Below are 22,831 nucleotides of genomic sequence, written 5' to 3'. Positions count from 1 at the left end.
ATTAAATCAAGGTTGTGAATTATGACCCACAGAGTCAGACGCAAGAGGATTCCCGACCTCTAAACTCAGCTCTGTTCGCTCTCTCCTCTCATCATCTGCTTTCTGTTCAGCTTGTTATAGTCCTCCTTTGCACTTACTTTTTCTTCTGTTTGAAGGTTTTTATCCCCTGATCATCCCTCATATTTCTTTTTTTTTTTTAAGAATGTATTTATTTTTTGACAGAGATCACAAGCAGGCAGAGAGAGAGGAGGAAGAAATCTCCCCTCTGAGCAGAGAGCCTGACACGGGGCTCGATCCCAGGACCCTGGAATCATGACCCAAGCTGAAGGCAGAGGCTTTAACCCACTGAGCCAACAGGCGCCCCGATCCCTCATATTTCTTTAGCAATGCTTTTCTTCCTTATCCCGCCTAAAGTGGGACCCCTCCCATGCTACTTTTTATGCCATTACCCTGTTTTGTTTCACTCATGGCACTTTGCAATACCTGATAATGCCTAATTTGTTTATCAGTTTATGGTTGTCTCTCAATAAAATGTCAGCTCTTTGATTGTAAAGACCCTGTTATGTTTACTGCACACTGTTATGTTTATTGTTATTTCCTGGTCCATCCTTGCCCTCACTCCAAAATGCATTTAGTTATACAATTGAAATCTGTTGACCGACTAATGAAATGGCAAAATCTTCTCTGACCTTATTTAAAATGCTGTGCTTGCTCCTCTGTAAGGAGTATTTTTTTTGTTTGTTTACTCCCTTTTCTGACTATCTGTTGTTATATATTTTATTATTGAATCTTTTCTAGTAATAATGAACATCAAATTGGAACATACTTTGTCCCCTTTTTATTGTGAAAGCAGGTTTATAAAGTCCTCACTAAAAGTGAATGAACAGTAATTTAACAAAATATTATTTCCAAGGCTTATTGAGTTGTTTTCTGGTTAATATCACCGAGAGGTAAAACTTTCTAAAGTATATTCAAAACCATATTTTGAAAATTCTCTTATCTTTTTTATTTTCTTATTTTTTCATTTTCTTTTGTAAATTTAGGTAATTTATACATTTTTAAATAATTTTTACAAATCCACTGATTTGTAAGTTTAAGGAACAAATGGAACTATTTCTTTAACCAGTCTGTAACTCTGCCAGACAAATGTTTATGTTGATTCAGTACTTGATAAACTCCGTTTAGGACTTTTTGCCAGGGAGATTGTTTTTATATCTAGACAAATAACTTTAATTTGAAAGGAAAGTTGGTTTACAAGTTGTAGTTCTGATTCTCTCACAGAAGTGCTAAGAATCTTCTAAGGAGCTGTACATATCTCATAGGTGATGTTTTGTTTACTCTTCAGATAGGCCCAGATATAACCTCTAAACTCATCTCTAAATTTACAGAAAGAGTTTGGAAGTTACAGGGCCACAATTTCTCTTATACTTATAAGAAACATTTGTGTTGGGGAGTATACCCAGGCATTTGGATTTTTCCCAGCCTGTATGTACATTGTATTACAGCACGCAGGGAGAAATCTGGCCTTGGGAATTGCTCAATTAGGTGCAGTAAACTGAGGATACCAGCATGATGCAAACAGGTTTTGACCAAAGAAGAAACATAGGAAATTGAAGAAATAATTAAAATATTTACCCAAATGTCCTTCCATAAACCCCCTTATTTTACTTATGATAACAAGAGAGAATGATATATATTCCTAGATTTTAAAAAATAATGATAAGGTTAAATCTTTTTATATGCATTCTCTCATTGGTCGATTAACTTGCCAAATTCATTCTAAATCATGTGTACTTTTTCAAATCACATCAGAGGTTTTCAAACCTCAGGTAAGAAACCAGTTTTCTAAATCAGACTTCTATTTAGAAGGGAGGTATACGGGGTACTTGGGTGGCTCAGTGGGTTAAGCCTCTGCCTTTGGCTCAGGTTATGATCCCAGGGTCCTGGGATTGAGCCCCACATCAGGCTCTCTGCTCAGCGGGGAGCCTGCCTCCCCCGCCACCGCCTGCCTCTCTGCCTACTCTGACCTCCGTCTGTCAAATAAATAAAATCTTTAAAAAATAATAATTTTTAAAAATTTTTAATAATTTTTTTAAAAATTTTAAAAAATAAATAAATAAAATCTTTTTTTAAAAAGGGAAGTATACAAAATATGAAAGCAGAAGAGATACAAAAACACAGACAGAAAGATTATTATTAAGGACATGGGCTGCAGAATGCTACCCAGTATTTCTCCAGAACCCCTAGGGCTTAGGGATGAATGGTCCTTTACTGTATCATAGTAATGATATAAATTATTCCCCTTAGGAACACTTTGTATCCTAATTCAAAATGGGAAGTTTGAATGTGATTAAAATGATTCTTTTGGCAGATACTAACATCCTGTATTGCTAACGTCGAGAACTTGAATAATGTAATTAATACAGTAAAGTGATCAAACATGTAGAATTGCATATCCTATGAATAGGTAAATCTCAGGTCTCCATGCAACATTTTCTCAAAGCAGAAATTGAACACATCAGAGGCTTTATAAAATACAATCGAAATTTAGAAATAACTTTTATATGATAAAATGATATATGTACATCTATGTAGATGTATATGCACACATACATACATACAATACATGCATGCATGCATACATTCTACACTTTTATGCCTGTTAAAATGAAGACTGAAAACTTAACCAACTAAAAGATTAATCTCCTGCTGTTCAGAGGTCAGTAAGTGATCATGGAAAGAAAGGAGAGAAGGAGAGAGGGACAGCACTCTTATATACCTAGAATTATAATGCAGAGTAAGAATTATACTCTAAAATGAAACAGGAATGGAGGGACCATAAATAAGTTAATTATTAAATGTTAAATGTTAGACAGTTTTAAGTAGAATATTCTAACAAAAGCAAATGGAAAAAATAATAAAGCTGAAAATATTAAATTAATTATGAAATAACAATAAATTTTTTTAAAAACTGAAATAGTTTTTTTAAAAAACTGAGTAAAATAAACCTTACAAGTCTAATCACAAGTAGAAAACCATTGAATCAACAAAATTAGAAATGATAAAGACCTTTTACAGAATGTTTAGAAACTTAACAGGATGACAGTACTATAAACTGTCATGAGTTAGACCTGAAAACTTAATTGAGAGAGAGAACTGGACATTGCTGAGTGCTTATGAGCAGCCAAATGGACAAACTTCTCTTTCACGGTCATTTCTGCATTTCTTTTTTTTTTTTATGTTCAGTTAACCACTGTATAGTACATAATTAGTCCTGATGCAATGTTCAGTGATTCAGTAGTTAAGTATAACACCCAGTGCTCATCACAGCACGTGCTCTCCTCAGTACCCATCACCCTGTTCCCCCTCCCCCCATTTCTAACCAGATGTTCTGTCACCTCCCTCCTCCAGTTCATACCACCAGTTCTTTGTAAGTGCGGCACCTTAAACTCACCATCCTTTCTGGCCTCCCTCCCTGTCTGTTCTCTGGCATTAGAACCATTACCTGCACTCAGCATGCCTTCCCTGACTTACCTGGGTTTAATCAGTGATCTCTCTCTATTATTCTCACAGTTTTTAGAAAGTGCTGCTATTAATAGGACACATCAAAATGTTTGTTGTCATTATTACGCATAGACTCTAAGCTCCTGCTCTGTTGGCACCGTGCCTGCCATTAAGAGCTTAGCAGATAGTTGGTAAACAAATTAAATCAGTGTTATCAGCAGTGCTCAGAAACAAAATGAGAGTATTACACTACACCAATGAACACAAAATGTGGCTCAATACATTTTTTGAGTAGTTTGTAATTTTTTCCAAAGTTTTGGCTGTTATTCCCTGCAATCAAACTTTCTGTTATGAATATAAAATTATTTTAATATAAGGTGCTTAATGATAATTTGTTAAGCCAATTTGAAAACGTTTCCTGTGTGATGATAGAATAATTAGTTGTATTTGTTTCTCAGAAATTCATCTGTTTTACTGATATGCTCAACTATATGTTGCTATGATATAGCAAAAGGAATACTATATAAAAGATGAAGAATTATGGTCTAAGTAAGCAATTTATAATTAGGGAAGGAAAATGCTGATTTTATAAATGAGTCTTCAAGAATTTTTTTAAAAGGACTATGGAGAAATACGTGAGTGCCTGAGTCAATTAGGCATCTGACTTTTGATTTCTACTCAGGTCATGGTCTCCAGGTTGTGAGATGGAGCCTTGCATCGTGCTCCATGGTAGGCATGGAGCCTGCTTAAGATTCTCTCTCTCCCTTTGCCTCTGCCCCTCCCCACCTCTAAAGTAAATAAATAATTAATTAATTAAAAAATAAATTTTTTAATTGTTCTTGGAAATATTTTTTTGAAGATTTTATTTATTCATCTGACAGAGATACAGCAAAAGAGGGAACACAAGCAGGGGAGTGGGAAAGGGAGAAGCAGGATTCCCACCGAGCAGAGAGCCTGATGTGGGGCTCAATTCCAGGACCCTGGGATCATGACCTGAGCCGAAGGTAGACACTTAACGACTGAGCCACCAAGGCGCCCCAGAAATAATTTTTCATTGAATGTATTGTAACACATAGTTTCCAATGTTTCTGTCATGCAGTTGTCATGCATTTTAAATTTAAATTTGTAAAACACTAGAAATATTTTACTTACTTATTTTGGACTTTTATGTGTTTAGTTTTTAGCACCTGAAGTTATAAATTGGTAAAATTTAGACTAAAATCTAAGCCTTGTATGTCACTTACCTTGTTATATTTTTAGAAAAAAAAAAGCCATTTAACTAATAGGATTTTCCAGTTGAGAAAATCTACATTTTAAAATCACATTTTTAATTAGATTATTCCTGATGCCAGATTTAGGCAAGTTTTCTTTCATTTTATCTTCCTTTTAGACTATGTGTTGTGTTTAAACTATGTTTAGACTATGTGTTGTTGGGGGTGGGGGGAGTCCTGTTTTGTTGTAAATGTTTCATACTCTATATTTATTAAAACTTTATTTCAAACTCTGTAAAAATCCAAATGGTTTGAATTTACATCAGATATTAAATAATATAACCCATGTAGGTGGAATCCACACAGAGTATGATAAGGATTCTTGGGCTCTCTGCGACCTTACCCAACTACTTGGATGTTGCTACATTTTTACACGTTAATCCCTGTATTGGACTTTTCTACTTTGATGGCCGTTTTCGACCAGTTCCTCTTGGACAGACATTTCTGGGAGTTAAAAGTGCAAATAAGGTAAATATTTTTTTGATAATTTACTTTTCTAAAACTGTTTTTGTTGATGTATTGTTTAATATTTAATGTATTTGGGATTTCTCCAAAAGACCTAATCTGTAGGATTACAAATTGAATGTTTTAGACAAAGTTAAGCACACTTCCTTAACTAGATGTAGTAGAAAAATTCCTTCCAAAAGTTGCTTGTAGTTTGCATTGCTATCATCAATGTAGATTTTGTATTCTTAGCTGAGAATACAAGTTATATATAAAGTTATATGTTTCAAAAAGTTATTTTGATATGATTAAAGGCTGGTATAAAATAATAAAAGACTCTCATTAAACCAATAATATACATTTTGATATGATATCCATCTAAAATAAATAGTACGTTTTATGCAATTGAAAAATAATTCCTAGTAGCAACTATTAATGGAGGTGTTCTATTTCACTTGCAAGTATTTTGAATTACCATATTAACTATATATATGTAGCATATGTTAAATTCTTTATAGTGCTTTTAAAAGTTTGATAGTATTACTGTGTACCATTTACACTATTAGGGTGCTTATTTTAGACTTTTATAATATTGTGAAAGAATATTTTACCTAGCTCAAAATTTATGCATTTAATATTCTGTTTAATGACACTTTTTTTTTTCTGTAGAAGAAATAGGTTTAAGAGAAGATTCATACGCCTTATGACCTCTTCATAAAAGAAAATAAGATGGAATCATGTGTTATTATGTCAGCCTTGGTCTTTAATGTTTGCATTACTTGTCTAAAGAGAATTTTATTGTAAAGTACCGTCATTTTACCGTACACTATTACAAATAAAATACTCAGCTAGGAAATACCAGAAGTGACTGTGTCACTACAACAGTGTCTATGCTCCATCTACATTGCATCAAAGTAAGGTTATCTATATAGCTGTAGAGAGCCGTTTCAGACCTATGGACAAAAGGATAGTTCATGATATGATAATAGTTCTCCTGTACATATTTTATCATTAATTGTTCCAAGTGCTTTTCAGTATCGCTTTTTTTTCTTAATATATATTTGATTATTTAGTACATTTTAATGTACCATTAGGTCAGGTGTAGAGCTGATTTTTTATAGCTTTAGATTGTTCTTTCAGCTTTATAATTTAAGTGATAGCAGGTGCTTATCACAGAAAGATACTATACAGAGAAGAAAAATTTTTCAGATGCTTTTCAACCATTTTAAACATTTTTTTAATTCTATCCTACAAAGTGGTAAATTACTTAAAGCTAATGAAATTCAAAGTATTTGCACCATAATATGTCAAAATTGTAATCATAAAAAGAATGGCATCTGGTGATTAAACCATCATAATTATTTTTTTTTAAAGATTTTATTTATTTATTTGACAGACAGAGATCACAGGCAGGCAGAGAGGCAGGCAGAGAGAGGAAGGGAAGCAGGCTCCCTCCTGAGCAGAGAGCCCGATGTGGGGCTCGATCCAGGACCCTGAGATCATGACCTGAGCCAAAGGCAGAGGCTTTAACCCACTGAGCCACCCAGGCGCCCCAAACCATCATAATTATTTTGAAAGTTTAGAAGTTTGACCATATTAGAAAGACACTTTTACATATCTTACATACTGTAAATAGTAAATTAATTATATGTACTAATTATAGATACAGATCTTTTTGTCGTACTAAAAGGTATTATTTTTACACTCAGTGAAATATACAATTGGTAACCATTAAGCATTTCCCCATGGTGTTGTTTAATATATTTACTAACCAGATATTAATTTGTCATCTTGTATAAAAGGAAATCCTGGTAGGTTTCTGAGAGTTTCATTCAGAAACACATGATATGATTCAGTTATCATGGAAGAACATAGGAAGATTGTGTGCCTGACACCTCTAATCTGAAATAATGGCTTTGGCTGGCACTCAGACTGCACTGAAAAAATGATTGTGAACAGAAGTTGGTTTTGAATCATTAATGGGGAGTAAATTATCTTCTGATTCTCTCATTTTACTTAGTCACCACAAATCATAAGAGGAACAGAATGATAAAACGTTTGCTTTATTAAAGCAAATAATCTAAATCATAGTCATTTCAGATGTGTATGACATTTTCATCCCCTCTACACTCTTAACAAATGTTAAATAGGGAGATATAGGCTGGATTACATGCCTGCTCCTTTGGATTAACTATCTTACCTTTTTGGTTGGAAGTTTTCCTCATCATTAGGGAAAATGAGACCCTTTCTTAACTCATAAATTGATATTAAATTTTCATTTAATCTGAGAAATGTTTCTGTAGAAAAATATCTACCCCTTTCCATATATATTACAGAAACAGTATGTTTCCTTCGATTTCAGCTTTATATACCATGGCATTCTACTAGTAATGTTCTGACAATTTTGAGAATTCCAGAGGAAAGCTCTATAGTTTACAGAATGAAATAGAAGAAAAACAGCCTGAAGAGTGGGCTTTCCTGGGGAAAGCAGAGAAAAGAACTTTAAAATTATTCTAAAATACCTACAACTAGTATATTATCCTTAAAATTGTCTTTTAAAAACTTGGCATACTTAGAAAGTCAGTACTCTGCAAGTATTATATGAGGTATTTTATTTGTACTTTTAAACTATATTGTGTTTATTTCTTATTAGGTTGTTACATGCTACATGTTTATATTGCATTTGTTGCTTCTGCATTCTAGTTAATCTGAAAGGGAAAAAATGCCTTAAAATCTGTAGTTTTTTTGGTAGTTAGAAAGTTTATAACTGCTTCATTTTATATTATTTGTGTTTTAAAAAAACTTAAGGTACAGCAATTGAATAATATGGACGAAGTATGCTATGAAAGTGTTTTGAAGCAAGTAAAGGCTGGGCACCAGGTACGGTTACTTTCTTTTATCCTGTTTTTAGAGAATACTAAGTGCTTAACATTATTAATTTTTATGCTCTTAAAATTTTTCTTGAATTCTGAGATAATGACTGAGTTTTTAGTTCTTAATAATTTTTTGGTTCAGTGGTTAGCCATGTAAGTCATAGAATATTAATAGATATCATCCCAATATTGATAGGTCATGCTATCTTGTTTGCCAATTTATTCAGTAGATAAGACAGAAAAGAATTTCATCCTTTACACTTCTTTTTTTTTAAATCTTTTTAAAAAGCACCAATCTTCTTTCATGTCTCAAAAGTTTAATTTATATTTTTATGCAATGTAAAAATTTGAAATGTATTATTCTTACTGTTTTCATGAAGTAGTATCAACTGAAATATATAGAATGTTTTTATATTGTCTTATTGTGCTTGGAAGCTAAGCACGTTTACTTTTAAACTCCATTGTTCAAAATGCTCGAATTAAGATTGTTAGAGAAAAAGTGGAATGATAATAATTGCTTACATAAAATTTAGTCATTGCCCAATTGTATATGGGTCTTTGGATCATTTTATTTTATTATAGAATTTTTTTTTGTTACTAACCTTTTATGGCACATAAAATTAAATGCTTTCTGGTCCTTTGGTTTTTAAATTTGTTTAAAGAGCAGTGAAATCCTTTTTTTCCAGACTAAATCTTGTTTCAAGCCCCAGTATATAAACAAATCAAAGATGAATTAAACTTGAAGGCATGGAACACTGCCCACTGAGAATCTTTGATGCATTGTGCCCCTTTAAGAAATAGTTTTAAAGTCAGGTTTCTAACTATCTCAAGAAAATGTCCTTAGGTTTAAGAATAACTTTTAGGGAAAAGACATCATAATTAAATTATACAATATTAGTGACTTACCTTTCCTAATGATTAGTAAATGTCTGAAACTGCTAGAGTTATATTTATTTTCACTGAATTCTGTACCAGCCAATGAGGCAGGTACTGTTGTCATCATCTGACAGATGAAGAAAATGAGGAGTTGTACAAAATAAAGTAACATGTTTCTATCATTTTACTAGTCCAGTTGTAAATTTAGTCCATGTGAGTATGGAGTCTCCACTAACCATTGTGTCATTATCACTTTCTGTGCCTTTATTTTATATCAGTGTATTTTTTTGATTCTCATTAGGAAACTGCTTTATGAATTGGATTATTTATTATGTACAAATAATGAAATGGTAAAGGCCAATATTCTCTCTTTAATCAAAAATATTTCCAAACTCCAACTACTTATTCTTAGTCAGGAGCCAGGATACTTCTTGTAATGGGCCACAAAGTAAATAATTTGGGCTTTGTGGGCTTGATGTTTTTTGTTGTAGCTACTCAGTTGTGCTATTGTAGCATGAAAGCAGCTAGGGAGAGTATATGAACAATTGGGCACAGAAGTGTTTCAATAAAACTTTATTTACAAAAATAAGCAGCAACTGCATGTGGCTTTTTTTCCAACCTTTGTTCTAGATTTCCTCACAAAATTTATTTGTAGTGAATGTCTGATGATCCTAAAATGTTATCTAGGGAAACTTTTGACAGCATTTCAATGAAAATCCTAAAAGAAAGAAATATCCTGTATAGCCACCAGTATTTATGCCTTCTTTATAAAAGAACAGGACAAATTTGTACTACAGAAAATTTAAGCTGTATTATTAGCTAAGGAATGTAGCTGTGGAATCCATAACATCTGTTTGTATATACTGTATTAAAAATATTAAATAAATATTTAAATGTTTTCTCCATTAAATTAAAAAAAATAGTTACTCTTTTTTAGAGCAGTTTTGGGTTCACAGCAAAATTGAATGGAAAGTAGAGCACGTTCTCATACAATGGCTGCCCCCACATATGCACAGCTTCCCCCAACGGTCAACATTCTGCACAAGAGTGGTACATTTATTTCAATCAGGGAACCTATATTGACATGTCGGTATCACCTATGGTGTCCATAGTTTACCTTAGGATTCACTCTTGATGTTCATTCTGTAGGTTTGGACAAATGTATAATGATATGCTTCCACCATTATAGTGTTGTACAGAATAATTTCATTGTCCTAAAAACCCTCTGTGTTCAGCCTATTCATCATTCCTTCCCATTTACCGCTGGAAACCATTGACCTTTTAAGTCTTTTTAATCTTTCTGTAGTTTTGCCTTTTCTAGAATGTCATACAGTTTGTAGCCTTTTTAGATAGACTTTTTTCACAATACCTACTTGAGGTTTTTCCATGTCTTTTCATGACTTCATAACTTACTCTTTTTAGTACTGAATAATACTCCACTGTCTGGATATACTATTATTTATTTACATACTGAATGATACCTTGATTGCTGCCAAGTTTTGGCACTTATGAATAAAGCTGCTGTAAATGTCTATGTACAGGTTTTGTGTGAACTTAGGTTTATGGCTTCTTTGGATAAATAACAAGGAGTGTGGTTGATGGATCATATGGTGAGAGTATGTTGAGTTTTATAAGAAACCGCCATACTATCTTCCAAACTTGTATAGCATTTGGCATCCCCACCATCAATGAATAAGAATTCCTGTTGCTCCATAGCCTCACTAACATTTGGTGATGTCAGTATTTTTGGCCATCTGAGAGGTGTGTATTAGTATCTCGTTCTTGTAATTTGCATTTCCCTAATGACAAGTAACGTTGAACATTTTCATATGTTTATTTTCCATCTGTCTATAATCTTTGCTGAAGTGTCTGCTTAGGTCTTTGGCCATTTTAAAATCAGGTTGTTCATTTTCTTATTGTTAGTTTTCAGAGTTCTTTGTATACGTTGGATAAAAGTCTTTTATCAGATGTGTCTTTTGTAATTATTTTCTCCCATTCTGTGACTTGGCTTCTCATTTTTTCATCAGTGTCTTTTACAGAGCGGTTTTTAAGTTTAGTGGAATCTAGCTCATCACTTATCTCATGGATCATGCCTTTGGTGGTATATCAAAAAAAGTCATCACCATACCTAAAGTCACCCAGATTTTCACCTAAGTTATCTTCTAGGAGTTTTATAGTTTCATATTTATATTTAGACCTATGATTGGTTTTGAGTTAAATTCTGGGAAGAGTATAATGTCCACGTCTAGATTTATTTATTTCTGCATGTGGATGTCCAGTTGTTCCAGCACCATTTGTTGAGAAAACTATCTTTGCTTCATTTTATCACCTTTGCTCATTTTTCAAAGATTATCTGGTTGTATTTATGGCTTATTTCAGGGTTCCTTACTCTTTTCCATTTGTTTAGCTATTCTTTAGCCTATACTAGAGTGTTTTGATTACTGTATCTATATAGTGAAGTCAGGTAGTACTGTCCCTCCAACTTTGTTCTTCAACATTGTGTTGGCTATTCTGGGTCTCTATTTAAGTATGAACTGTGAGCAAATGTTCTTTTTTTCCATAATTTTAAATTGTGATGGGATTTCTTCTGTCACTGGGGAATTATTTTCTAATTTATGATAAATTTCATTATAAATGCTAACCTTTAAAAATTTTTTATCTCTTTTAAGATAATGGAAATTAAATTGTAAGTACTTTGCTATGTATGGAACATATAGATAAGTTATATTTGACTCTAGTCAGGAAAACACTTACTACTCCTTTTGTAATTGAATAACCTTGAAAATGTTATAAAAATATTTAAAACACCAGTGGTGGGAATGTTAGTGTTGCTTCTAGAATTAAAAAAAAAATTAAGACAGTCATTTTTCTTCCAGTTGTAGTTAGCACTTAATAACCAGAAAAGTAGATATTTGTTTCATTACTTTGGAATACAAGATTGCTTCTAATAGAAATAAATCACCTTTTTTAGGATTAAAAAAGGTGTTTTTATGAATTTTTTCTGGGTGAGACTGATAAATACATATATCCATGTATAAACATACATATAAATGTACATATTTATAAATACTAATAAAAGTAAATAGCTTAATAATGTCATTATTGCCAGGACTGTAACTATTTTGGAGCCTTAGGAACTACAGGTCCCTCATCTTTGTAACAGTATTTGCCTTTATCATGCTGTTTATAATTGTTCTTTAAGTATATTTGTTATATTGCTCCCACCATTTTTTTCCATTACATTACAAAACCTTACATTATAATATGTAATATTTCTTTAAAAAATAAAATGCACCCTATTCCTAAATGCACCCTATTCCTAAATGTTGGAGAGAATAATAGTTGTATTTTCCATTGTAAGTAAGTAAAAATCCAACGAAATGTTGTAACTTAAAGGATCCTAGGAAGATTATTTCCTTTTCCTCTTCTAGCATAGTTCTTTCACTGTTACAGAGACTAACATGTCCCTGTAGGAATCGTGATTCATAAAGTGCTGGCTGGGGGTGGTTTGGTCAGTACAGACGAGATCTTACCGCCATTCCTTTCATTCTTAGTGTGAAGTTGTTTAGTACATTACTTTTCAGAAAGAAAACTGCCAGAGGGCAGGCACTTGCAGCTATAAATTCTAAAAGGACAAGTTGGGATGGAGGGCTGGGTTCACAACACTGATTTCTGTTTAGAAGGGACAGACTTGGATGGGATACCCCAGAGAAGGTTTCGTGCTGCTCCACAGGATGAGGAACCTTGGAATAGAGAGTGAGCAAAGCTGAGGCAGAAGTTGGTTACAAGCATGACCTCCCTAACGTTTGTGTGCATGTCATGGCATCCACAATTGCCAGCCTTTGACAGACATGGCCTCCAACCTCTCTTCCCCTGTCTGGCTAAAATGCACTAGGGGTGATTGTGTAGAGTATGATTACAATTTGAGAGCCCATGGAAACACTTAGGCATCAGGATTTGTGTCCAGATCTGTGACTTTTTCCAAACAAGAATTAGAGCAGGACAATTATGGCCCTTCTCGGGCTGGTCAGGCTCCTTATGACGCCAAACTTGGGCTGCAGGTCTCATAATTTCTATTTTTGATTAGTGATGATGTTTATATTCTATAAGAGACATAATTGTAGAACTTCCTTAGGTTCTGTAGAAATACCCATGCATTTCTTTTACCTTTTTTAATTATAAAAATAAAATAACAACACTAAGGAAAATTTTTATAGTTCCACTGTTATTTTATCGTTTTAACATTAGTATTGTAATTTTTATATACATCCCACTACTCACTTTTTATCGAATTGCACATGTAGCTTTTAATTTTGTTCACTGAAACTTTATTATTAGTTGTAATCCATTACTAGATTATACTGTATATACAGTTTTACAATCACTGTTTTCTTTAATGAATACTGAACAGTTTTCATTGTTTCTGCATGGTTCTAACAGCTTTAATGTCTGGAAAAAGAGGGAGTTTTGATTCAGTTTGTAAGTTTCAGATACTATGTGAGTCTCTTTGGACTTTTAATCTTCCCAAACATTCTGATGTAAGCATTATGGTCTCCTTTTGTTAAAGAGAAAGTGAAACTACAACATATTAAGCCACTTCCCGAGCTAGTACATACAGCTAGTAAAGGTTTGCGCCAGGACTGAAACACAAGTTTCTGTGTTGATAAAGCCCACGGCATCTTCAGAACTTTACGCTGATCCTTTGCTGTTAAGCTGACATTACCTGTTCCTCTCTTACTGGTTATTCCTACATTAGCTAGGGTTTTCAGTGTTTGCAATTTTCTGTTATTAAAAATAGTGCTACTGTAGTGACCATCTTTCTGCCTGTTATTTTTTCTGTTGAAACATTTACTCGGGATAAATTTCCTGAAATGGAATTATGGCACAAATGGCCACATTTTGTGGGCTTGCCGCATGATCCTATGATACATTCTGAATGGATTATATCATTTTGTGGTCATAGCAAACCTATGTAGGATTTTAGAAACTTAATGCCATGTTTTTCTGAAAAGTTTATCAGTGTAATGTAAGATTATAATATAATGTGTTTGCTATTTTAAATTTGTTTCATAATTTTAAAGCATATAAGAAAATGGTATCATTCCAGTGAACTTTTTTCTTTATTAGCAGCTATTACTTTTAAATCATGATTACAAAAACAATTTTGTATACCATATTGTTCATGCTTTCCATCGGGTGTACACCCACTTTCGATTAGAAAAATGTATTCTTTCCTGTGATTTTGCTTCATGACTGTGACCATGTGGTCTTTGACCTCCATAATTGTATTTTTTTTTTTTTTTAAGAGAGGGAGAGATAGAAATGAAAGAGAGGGTAGAGGGAGAGGGAGAAAGAGAATCATAGGCAGACTCCATGCCCATTCCAGAGCCCAGTTTGGGGCTCGATCTCACAACCCTGAGATCTTGACCTGAACTGAAATCAAGAGTTGGGTGCTTAACTGACTGAGCCACCCAGACACCCCTATTTGCATTTTTAAAATGTAGCTTAAGTATAATTAAGGTGCCTGCATGGCTTTGTTGGTTAAGTGACTGCCTTCGGCTCAGGTCATGATCCCAGAGTCCGGATCAAGTCCCTCATCTGGCTCCCAGCTCCATGGGGAGTCTGCTTCTCCCTCTGACCTTCTCCTCTCTTATGTTCTCTCTCTCTGTCTCACTTTCTCTCTCTCAAATAAGTAAAATCTCTAAAATATATATATAATTAATATAAAAGAGATTGAGGGGAAGAAAAGAATTTGAACAAATTGGAAGGGGAGGTGAACCATTAGAGACTATGGACTCTGAAAAACAATCTGAGGGGTTTGAAGGGGCGGGGGGGTGGGAGGTTGGGGGAACCAGGTGGTGGGTATTGGAGTGGGCACGGATTGCATGGAGCACTGGGTGTGGTGCAAAAACAATGAATACTATTACGCTGAAAATAAATAAAAAAAAAATAAAAATAAATTTAACTTGTGGACATACCAAAGAGCAAAAATTAGGGGGATAAATCACTACTAATTCTCCCATCCAGAGTTCTTGCTGGTGTGTGTCCTTTCATGTTCTTTTTTTTTTTTAATGCATTTTATTCCTTTAACTTCCTTTTTTTCTCAGTTAACTTCTTTCGTTTCTCTATTGTATTTTGTCTATCCAAAAATATGACAGAACCTTAAATAGAAATAATAACATTAAAGTATAAATAAACACTTATATCAAAGATGTCCTATTTAAAAATTCAACCAGTGTGTTCTATGTAATATTGTCCTTTTAGGTTTTGTGCGCCAGTAGGACAGGCCCTACAAAATAAGATCGGGTTACAAGAAAATATTGTTCATTAAGTTCCTAGTGTAGTGTATCTTATGTATGGGGTCTCTGTGGTAACTACAATTTGATTGTGACAAATGGCCTCATCTTCAAAGATTTAGCATCTTTAGTGAGATAAGGATGATGGAAAATATGAAATGCATCAAGACTATGACTTACTGGTTGATATTTCCTTCTTATTTCTCTAGTATTAACAAATGCCTAGGCCAGCACCTTCAGATTATAAGTACTGAGTTGTCAAGGCAGTCTTATATAATATAATCATCTCAAGAGCTCTTTCGCAACATAATTTGAAAGCAGAGCTCCATCTTTTAATTTCTTTATTACCTATATTATGTGTGTAATTTTGGGAAAGTCGCCCAAAACTAAAATCTTTTCTTGTTTCAGTCTTTTCAAAGGGATCATTCTAAGTCTTCTAGTTGCAAGTTGTTCTGCCAAGTATGATTTGGCCTATAAATTCATTTAACTTAATGTGTGGCAGCTTCTACTGTGGTCTTTGTAGTATGTCCAGACTGAATTTGCAAGGAAGATACTTAGAAAGGAAGGCTATTATACATTTTGATTTTGTAAGCTGAGGTAGATACCTATTTCAACAAGGCTAACAATCTTTGAATTAATCCATCACAGAAAAATTCCTACTTCACATTTCTCCTTGATTACTGAGGCTTATGTGGAAGTTTGTTTTCAGGGGCTTAGGACTACCCCCTCCCACCCCCCGCCCAGCCTTGCTGGAATATTTTTTCCCTTTTTTCTCTCCTTAGAGACATACCTTCACTAAGGTATGGTCCTCTACTTTTATTAGAAGTTTACCAAAGAACTTCCCAATAGATTAAAGTTTCTGAGTTGTGTTTTTTCCCCCTTATAATTGAAGTTGACTATAATGTTAACTCAGTTACTGTCTGTCTTCACATAAGGTTCCAAGTAATAAATGTCAACAAATGAATTTGTATCCATCTGTCAGAAAATGAAAAGTATATAATTCAACAGTCTTTTCACCTTATTATCTAAAAAACTGTCACCCAAATTAACTCTTCGTTTATACTATTCTGCCTGGTCAGGTGACTGAAAGATCTAACTAATAAATGCTTCATTCTGGAGACTCTTTAAATGTTTTGTTTTACGGCAAATTATATATGTGTTTGTGTGTATATATGTGTAGAGAGACAGACCGTTGCTTACAGAATTCAGTTATAGTTATAACTGTGTTACTGCTTTGCTATTAAATAGCCAACTACATATTCAGTAAATGTGCTTTTCCTTGTTATTAAGAGAACATAAGTTATTTCTTATGGGGCTGTGTACCTAACAAACTTCAGCTTTATTTTGTTGCCTTTTAAATATATCTTAGCAGTTTATATACAGCAGTTAGAAACTGTAAGTAAGTGTATTCTACTCGAGGAAAATCAATTAAATTTTCCCCACTACTACCTCATGCACCTTTTCCCTGCCAACTAGTTAAAAAATCCTTCCAGTGACTATTCCTTGATTTTGTTTGTTATCTTGCCTTGAAGTTGTTTAGTATTTTGGATTTTCTCCCTAACTGTGGTTTCCCTAAATACTTTAATCAGAGCAGCTACTTTTCAGACCATTAATTAATAAGACTGACATAAGTGTCCTTTCAAAAAAATGAAAAATATAGCTCTCAAGCAAGTGAATAGTTCTTATGATAAAAATTAACACTTTCCTTCTAAATACACAAATGAATTTCTTCTGTTTCTCTCCATTTAGATTAAATTAGAATAAAGCAAATTTCATGTTCAAAAGACATGCTGACAGTCTCTGGTCATACTATTCCTTGGGTTTCAGTATACTAATCATCGAAACTTACTGTGCTCGTGTACTTAATAGATTTTATGTGCAGCTTTGCCTTCAAAGTATTAAAAACAGTAGGAGGCAGTTGTGTTCCACTCAAGCATGTGTGATGACAGATGGAGAAAATCTTTTCATGTTGACTTTTCAACAGTCATACTCTGCAAGACTTCAAGTCTTCTTGGCTATTGGGAAATTAAAAGTTGGCGATTCAGCCTTTAATTTTGATCCATCTGCTCAAACTAATGAGACGTCTCATTTGTAAGCTTCTCTTTGTGTTACCAAATGCAAGTACAGCTTTATCATTCCTGTTAATAATTCCCCTCCTCCTGTGTAACTTGCAGAATGGGAAAATAATTGATGCCTTAACCCTACTGAGATTTTTCTTGTTATACAAACTTTGTTACAGTGATAGAAAAAGAAATTAGAAACTGTCTCAGAGATTATGGTATATTTATAAGTGAGTTAACTTGTTCTGTTTTTACATTTTCAAAAAGCTAGCATCCTTATTTAATATCTTACTCAAAATCTAACAGTTTCAGGAATAAAAGGCTTTTGCAGTATTAAAGAGAGAAAAAAGTTAACTTCAATCTTGGAGTAATATGTAATATCAGGTCTTCCTTATTCAGATATGTCCTTGTTTTCTCTTTCTTCATTGTTTATAACTTTTTAGTAGATATTTCTGTTTGTAATAAGAAACCACCCTGAAATCTGAGGGATTTGAAGGGGCGGGGGGTGGGAGGTTGGGGGAACCAGGTGGTGGGTATTAGAGAGGGCACGGATTGCATGGAGCACTGGGTGTGGTGCAAAAACAATGAATACTGTTACACTGAAAATAAATTAAAAAAAAATTTAGGAAAAAAAAAAAGAAAGAAACCACCCTGAAAATTGACTACTAAATATGCATAAATTTAACTTCTATTTGAGGGGAATTATTTCTGTTTCTTATCATTGCTTCTTAGTTTCTATAAAAATAATTATGAACAACTGAAACAAGTTTTACTATGCTAACTTTAATAATGGAACTTTCCTTGGCCTTTTTACCTAAAAATGTTTTCTTCCGCCAGATATAACCAGATATAATTCTCAGTACCCATTTTCTCTCATATCAAATTTGTTTAACATACCCTTTATTTGTGAATTATTTGAGTGCTGCCTTCTTTATTTCCTCCTGCCAAATTGAGACATATTCCCAAAATAATATAAAAGCAAGATTCTTAAGGAGGAGACATTTTAAAAACTATGAGCACAAGAATTAAAGATATTCCCCTTCATCTTTGGCATTAAAGACAATACTATTAAAGGAATATTTCAGGAGCTTTTTCATATTTTTTTAAGATTTTATTTATTTGGAAAGAGTATGTGTGCAAGTTGGGAGGGGAAAGGGAGAGAGAGAATCTTTTTTTTTTTTTTTTAAGATTTTATTTATTTATTTGACAGAGAGAGATCACAAGTAGGCAGAGAGGCAGGTAGAGAGAGAGAGAGGAGGAGGCAGGCTCCCCGCTAAGCAGAGACCCCGATGCAGGGCTCGATCCCAGGCCCCTGGGATCATGACCTGAGCCAAAGGTAGAGGCTGTAACCCACTGAGCCACCCAGGTGCCCCGGGAGAGAGAGAATCTTAAGCAGACTTCCTGTTGAGCACAGAGCCCCATGCAGGGCTCAGTGTATGACCCTGAGATCGTGACCTAAGCCAAAACCAAGAGTCAGAAACTTAACTGAGCCACCCAGGTACCCCCAGTTCAGGATTTTTTTAACTACAAGAAACCCTACAAGAAGCATTCATGAAATCTCTACTTCTGCGTTTGGACATACTACATTTCAGATACCCAAGAGGAGAGGCTAGGCAGGATAATATGGGTCTAGAGCTCAAAAAAGAGGTCTGGGTTATTAACATAAATATAAGAGTTCTTTCTTTCTTTTTTTTTTTTAAGATTTTATTTATTTATTTGACAGACAGAGATCACTAGGCAGAGAGACAGGTGGAGAGAGAAGGAAGCAGGCTCCCTGCTGAGCAGAGAGCCCAATGCAGGGCTCCATCCCAGGACCCTGGGCTCATGACCTGAGCCGAAGGCAGAGGCTTTAACCCACTGAGCCACCCAGGTGCCCCATAAATATAAGAGTTATTTCTGTAAGGGCCATAAATGGAATAGGATGAAATAAGAGAAAGTTCTAAATTTAGAAAAGGTTTGGGAACAAACCAGGTAGAGAAAGAAAAGGCTATAAAGAAGTAAGAGGATGGCCAAAGAGAAACAAGGAAAATTTTATATCATTAGAGCCAGGAAAAAATAAAAAGGTACAAAGAGAAATTAGCATTTGAACCTACTTCCACTTCTATAATTTCTTGAAATCCCTCAATTTTATTCTCAGCTGTGAGCTACTGCCATCAGAAAATTTTGCCTTTAAGGAAAAACTTTTATTAAGAATGCATCAAGCTCTGCTTTACCTTAATATTTAGTTAAAACTACCTTTGGCTTTGGACTCTGGAAGGCTGAACAGCAGAATGCCTAGGTCAACATAATTTTATATATTCCAAAAGTAGTCATGGCTAATATATAGTATTGTGATCACAGGATCAGCCTAGCAGCTGATAGTGCTAAGAAATAAGGGCTCCTGATCCATAATGTCCAATTTTAAAATTTTAGCTCCTAAATTTGTAATTTTAACTGATGAATTGTTATTATATTATACCACTGTCATAGAAAGAATTATATCAGACAGTGATATAATATAATGAAAATTTATCAGTTATACTTATTAACTTAGGAGTTAAAATTTGAGCAATGCCTACTTTAAGAACATCTGAAATGTAATATGTCCAGACCCAATTCATAAAATATTCACCCTTAGCCAATGGTGTTCCATCCTTATTTCTTGGATAAGTAAATGGCGTAACTATAGATTTAGTTTCATAAGTCAGAAACCTAAAAGTTGTCCTTGTCAACTAACTCTCCCTTGTTCTCCTTCCTAATCCTTCGTTAGTACCTACTCATTTTACCTAAGAGTCTTTCAAATTTCATTTCTTTCCATTTCCTCCTTCTCCTGAACCCTCACTTCCACTGTCTAATCCAAGTAACCATCATGTTGTCCATCAGCTGTTCTAACCACCTCTTAATTGCTCCACCTGCATCCCTTCTGGCCTTCCTCTAAGCTGCTCTGTACATTCCAGCTGGCTGGAATGATCTCTCCCTCATTTCCTACCCCTGTCTTTCTGGTCTTCTTTCAGACCCTCATCATAGAGATGCTCTTCTATGCTCTTCTATTACCTCTGAGCTTTTGCACAACTTAATCCCTCTATCTCACACATCTTTCCTTAATCTCTGCTTAGTTATCCTATATTACTCTTTGTTAGAGAAGCCTTTGTATACCTCCCTTCCTCTTTTACCTCCCTATTATGAATGGTGTAGTAGCCTAGCCTATGTCTTCTTCATAAGTCTGACTGTAGTTACATTTTTTTCTGGCTGGTTTTGGTTAATGCCACTTTTTATTATAAGATATCAGTCCTGTGAAGAAGATGGCTAACGGTGGTCTTGCTCATCATTATATTGTCATGGCCTCACCAGTAACTGGAGCAGAGGTGGTGCACAGATAATGTTTAATGAGTAGTGAATAGGATATGGTAGTCTTTGCAAGTCTGAAGTAATCCTTAAGGAATTAGGGGGCAACTAAACCTCAGGGAAAACTGAGAAAATAATCATCCACTCTACAGTAAGCTGAATGTCCAGGCAGAGAGTAGAACAATATGGAGATTTTGAATGACATCAAAGGATGCTTTGAATACCTTCTTGAGGAAATCCTCCCCATCCACCGCCCCGTTGGCTATAAAGATCAGTGAAAGAATGTTGGTATTCTCCTTTAAAATGTTTCATTACATAAATTTATTCTTGATATTATTTCATCTAGTTATAGTCTTTTCTGTTAAGCATATTAAATTATCTCATTTTCTCCTAATTTGAGATATCCATCTGGCTTAGCTATTTTTCATAATATAGATATCATTTGTGCCACCAGTTATTTGAAGTTAATATATTCTTTCTTTCTTCTATTTCTATTCATTAAGCCCCAGAAAAGTCACGATCTGAGCCAAAGGCAGAGGCTTTAACCCACTGAGCCACCCAGGCGCCCCTAAAATTTTACATTTTTAAGAGAACAGAAAAAATTCATTTTTCTGAAATACAGCTTACCATAAGAGTACTCAATTACGTTCTTGAAATTTTATATATAATAGTTCCCTTATTAACCTTGTAATGTTCTCTTCATTTGCAAAAGGAATGTTTTTTAATGAAGAATATTAGTATTTCACTTTTCCTTCATTGTTTTTAACATTTTTTCCTAATTTTTTGAGGATTTTCATGTTACTGAAATGATACATTTTTGTAACAAGTAAATTAACACAAAGGTGCAAAAAGAAAAGGCTAAAGAATTACTTTCCCCTTAACTCACTTTAACTCTAGTACCTCCTACCCCTGAAATGTATTCAGTTTCTCCTGATGCATACAGATTAATACAAGTATGCACATATCTTTAGGAATTTGAACTTTTTTTTACATTGGTTATTTATTGGTTTCTGGACTTTACAGCAAAAATTCACAGAGCACAGTAAAAAGTTTGAGAATGACGCTGAGAAATTTTGAGGGTATAAACTAGGTTTAGATCTATCGTTGTACAGATGATAAATACTTAGCCAAAAGATCAAAAGAAAAAGATAATGCTGTCCATAAGCTTGGAAAAAAGTAGAAGCAAAACAAATAATTTTATTTTCCTGAAACTCATTTTGTTTCTATTTGATACATTGTTGAGCACCAGTGAACTCAGAACTGCAAGGTGAAGCTTGTGTTCCATCCCTTTCGTCTATTGTGTAGTTGTGTATCATCTCTATTTTTACATGCCTGATCTCAATATAAGTTCCTGATAGAAGTTAGTAACTTTTCTATCCATTTTCTCCTTCTTTGCAGCTTCTTTGGTGGCCTTCTACGTGTATAAAGTGGCAAAATGTGAAGGCAGTACAGATTGCTTTGCCCTCTTCCGGATACTATTTTTTTAACCATATTATTGTGTAATTTTCCTCTCAGTTTCTCTTTCACACCTCTAGAATATCTTACATAAAAACAGCAATAACTGTTGGGCTTTGCATATATGCTTTATGCATGTAACCAATGTATAAATGCATATTTTCTGACATAACTGCATGGTTTACATGAAAGGTGAAGTTAGTTAAATAATACAAAATTTATTATAAATTTTGTTACTTAAAGATTCCATGTAAGGGTGCCTCGGTGGCTCAGTGGGTTAAGCTGCTACCTTTATTTCAGATCATGATCTCAGAGTCCTGGGATTGAGCCCCACATCAGGCTCTCTGCTCAGCAGGGACCCTGCTTCCCCCTCTCTCTCTGCCTGCCTCTCTGCCTACTTGTGTTCTCTCTCTCTGTCAAATAAATAAAAATCTTAAAAAAAAAAGATTCCATGTAGATCCATAACTCTTTTAAGTAAAATATTCCAGATTTAGGAATTGATTTTATTAGATTATTTAGTAATTTATTGATGTGACTTTTGTAATTATAGTACTAAGTTCTAGTAAGTACATAATTATTTGGTTAAATAATATAAAGAAGCTTTTAGTCTGTTTTATAGTATTCACTTCTGTCAAACTCTTTTTATATTCAGTATTTTTAATCTGTTAAAAGTAGAACCTAACTTACATACATGTTCATTTTATACTATTATTTGAATTGTTTATATT

At 34.0% G+C, this 22,831-nt stretch overlaps 1 protein-coding gene across 4 annotated transcripts in view; it reads left to right on the top strand.

Moving 5' to 3' along the window:
* Nucleotides 1–22,831, top strand: part of ASCC3 (activating signal cointegrator 1 complex subunit 3) — a 338,650-nt gene that overhangs the window by 130,812 nt on the left and 185,007 nt on the right. For all 4 annotated transcript variants that reach the window (XM_047732576.1, XM_047732575.1, XM_047732577.1 and 1 more), the window contains exons 12-13: nt 5,067–5,243; nt 8,028–8,099. In XM_047732576.1, coding sequence (XP_047588532.1) covers nt 5,067–5,243; nt 8,028–8,099 — 249 coding nt within the window. The remainder of the gene's footprint in view (nt 1–5,066; nt 5,244–8,027; nt 8,100–22,831) is intronic.

This window comes from Lutra lutra, chromosome 6, assembly GCF_902655055.1.
Source record: "Lutra lutra chromosome 6, mLutLut1.2, whole genome shotgun sequence".
Taxonomy (NCBI): Eukaryota; Metazoa; Chordata; class Mammalia; order Carnivora; family Mustelidae; genus Lutra; species Lutra lutra.
Note: the sequence above shows the minus strand (reverse complement) of the source record. Positions and strands in the feature narration are given on the sequence as shown.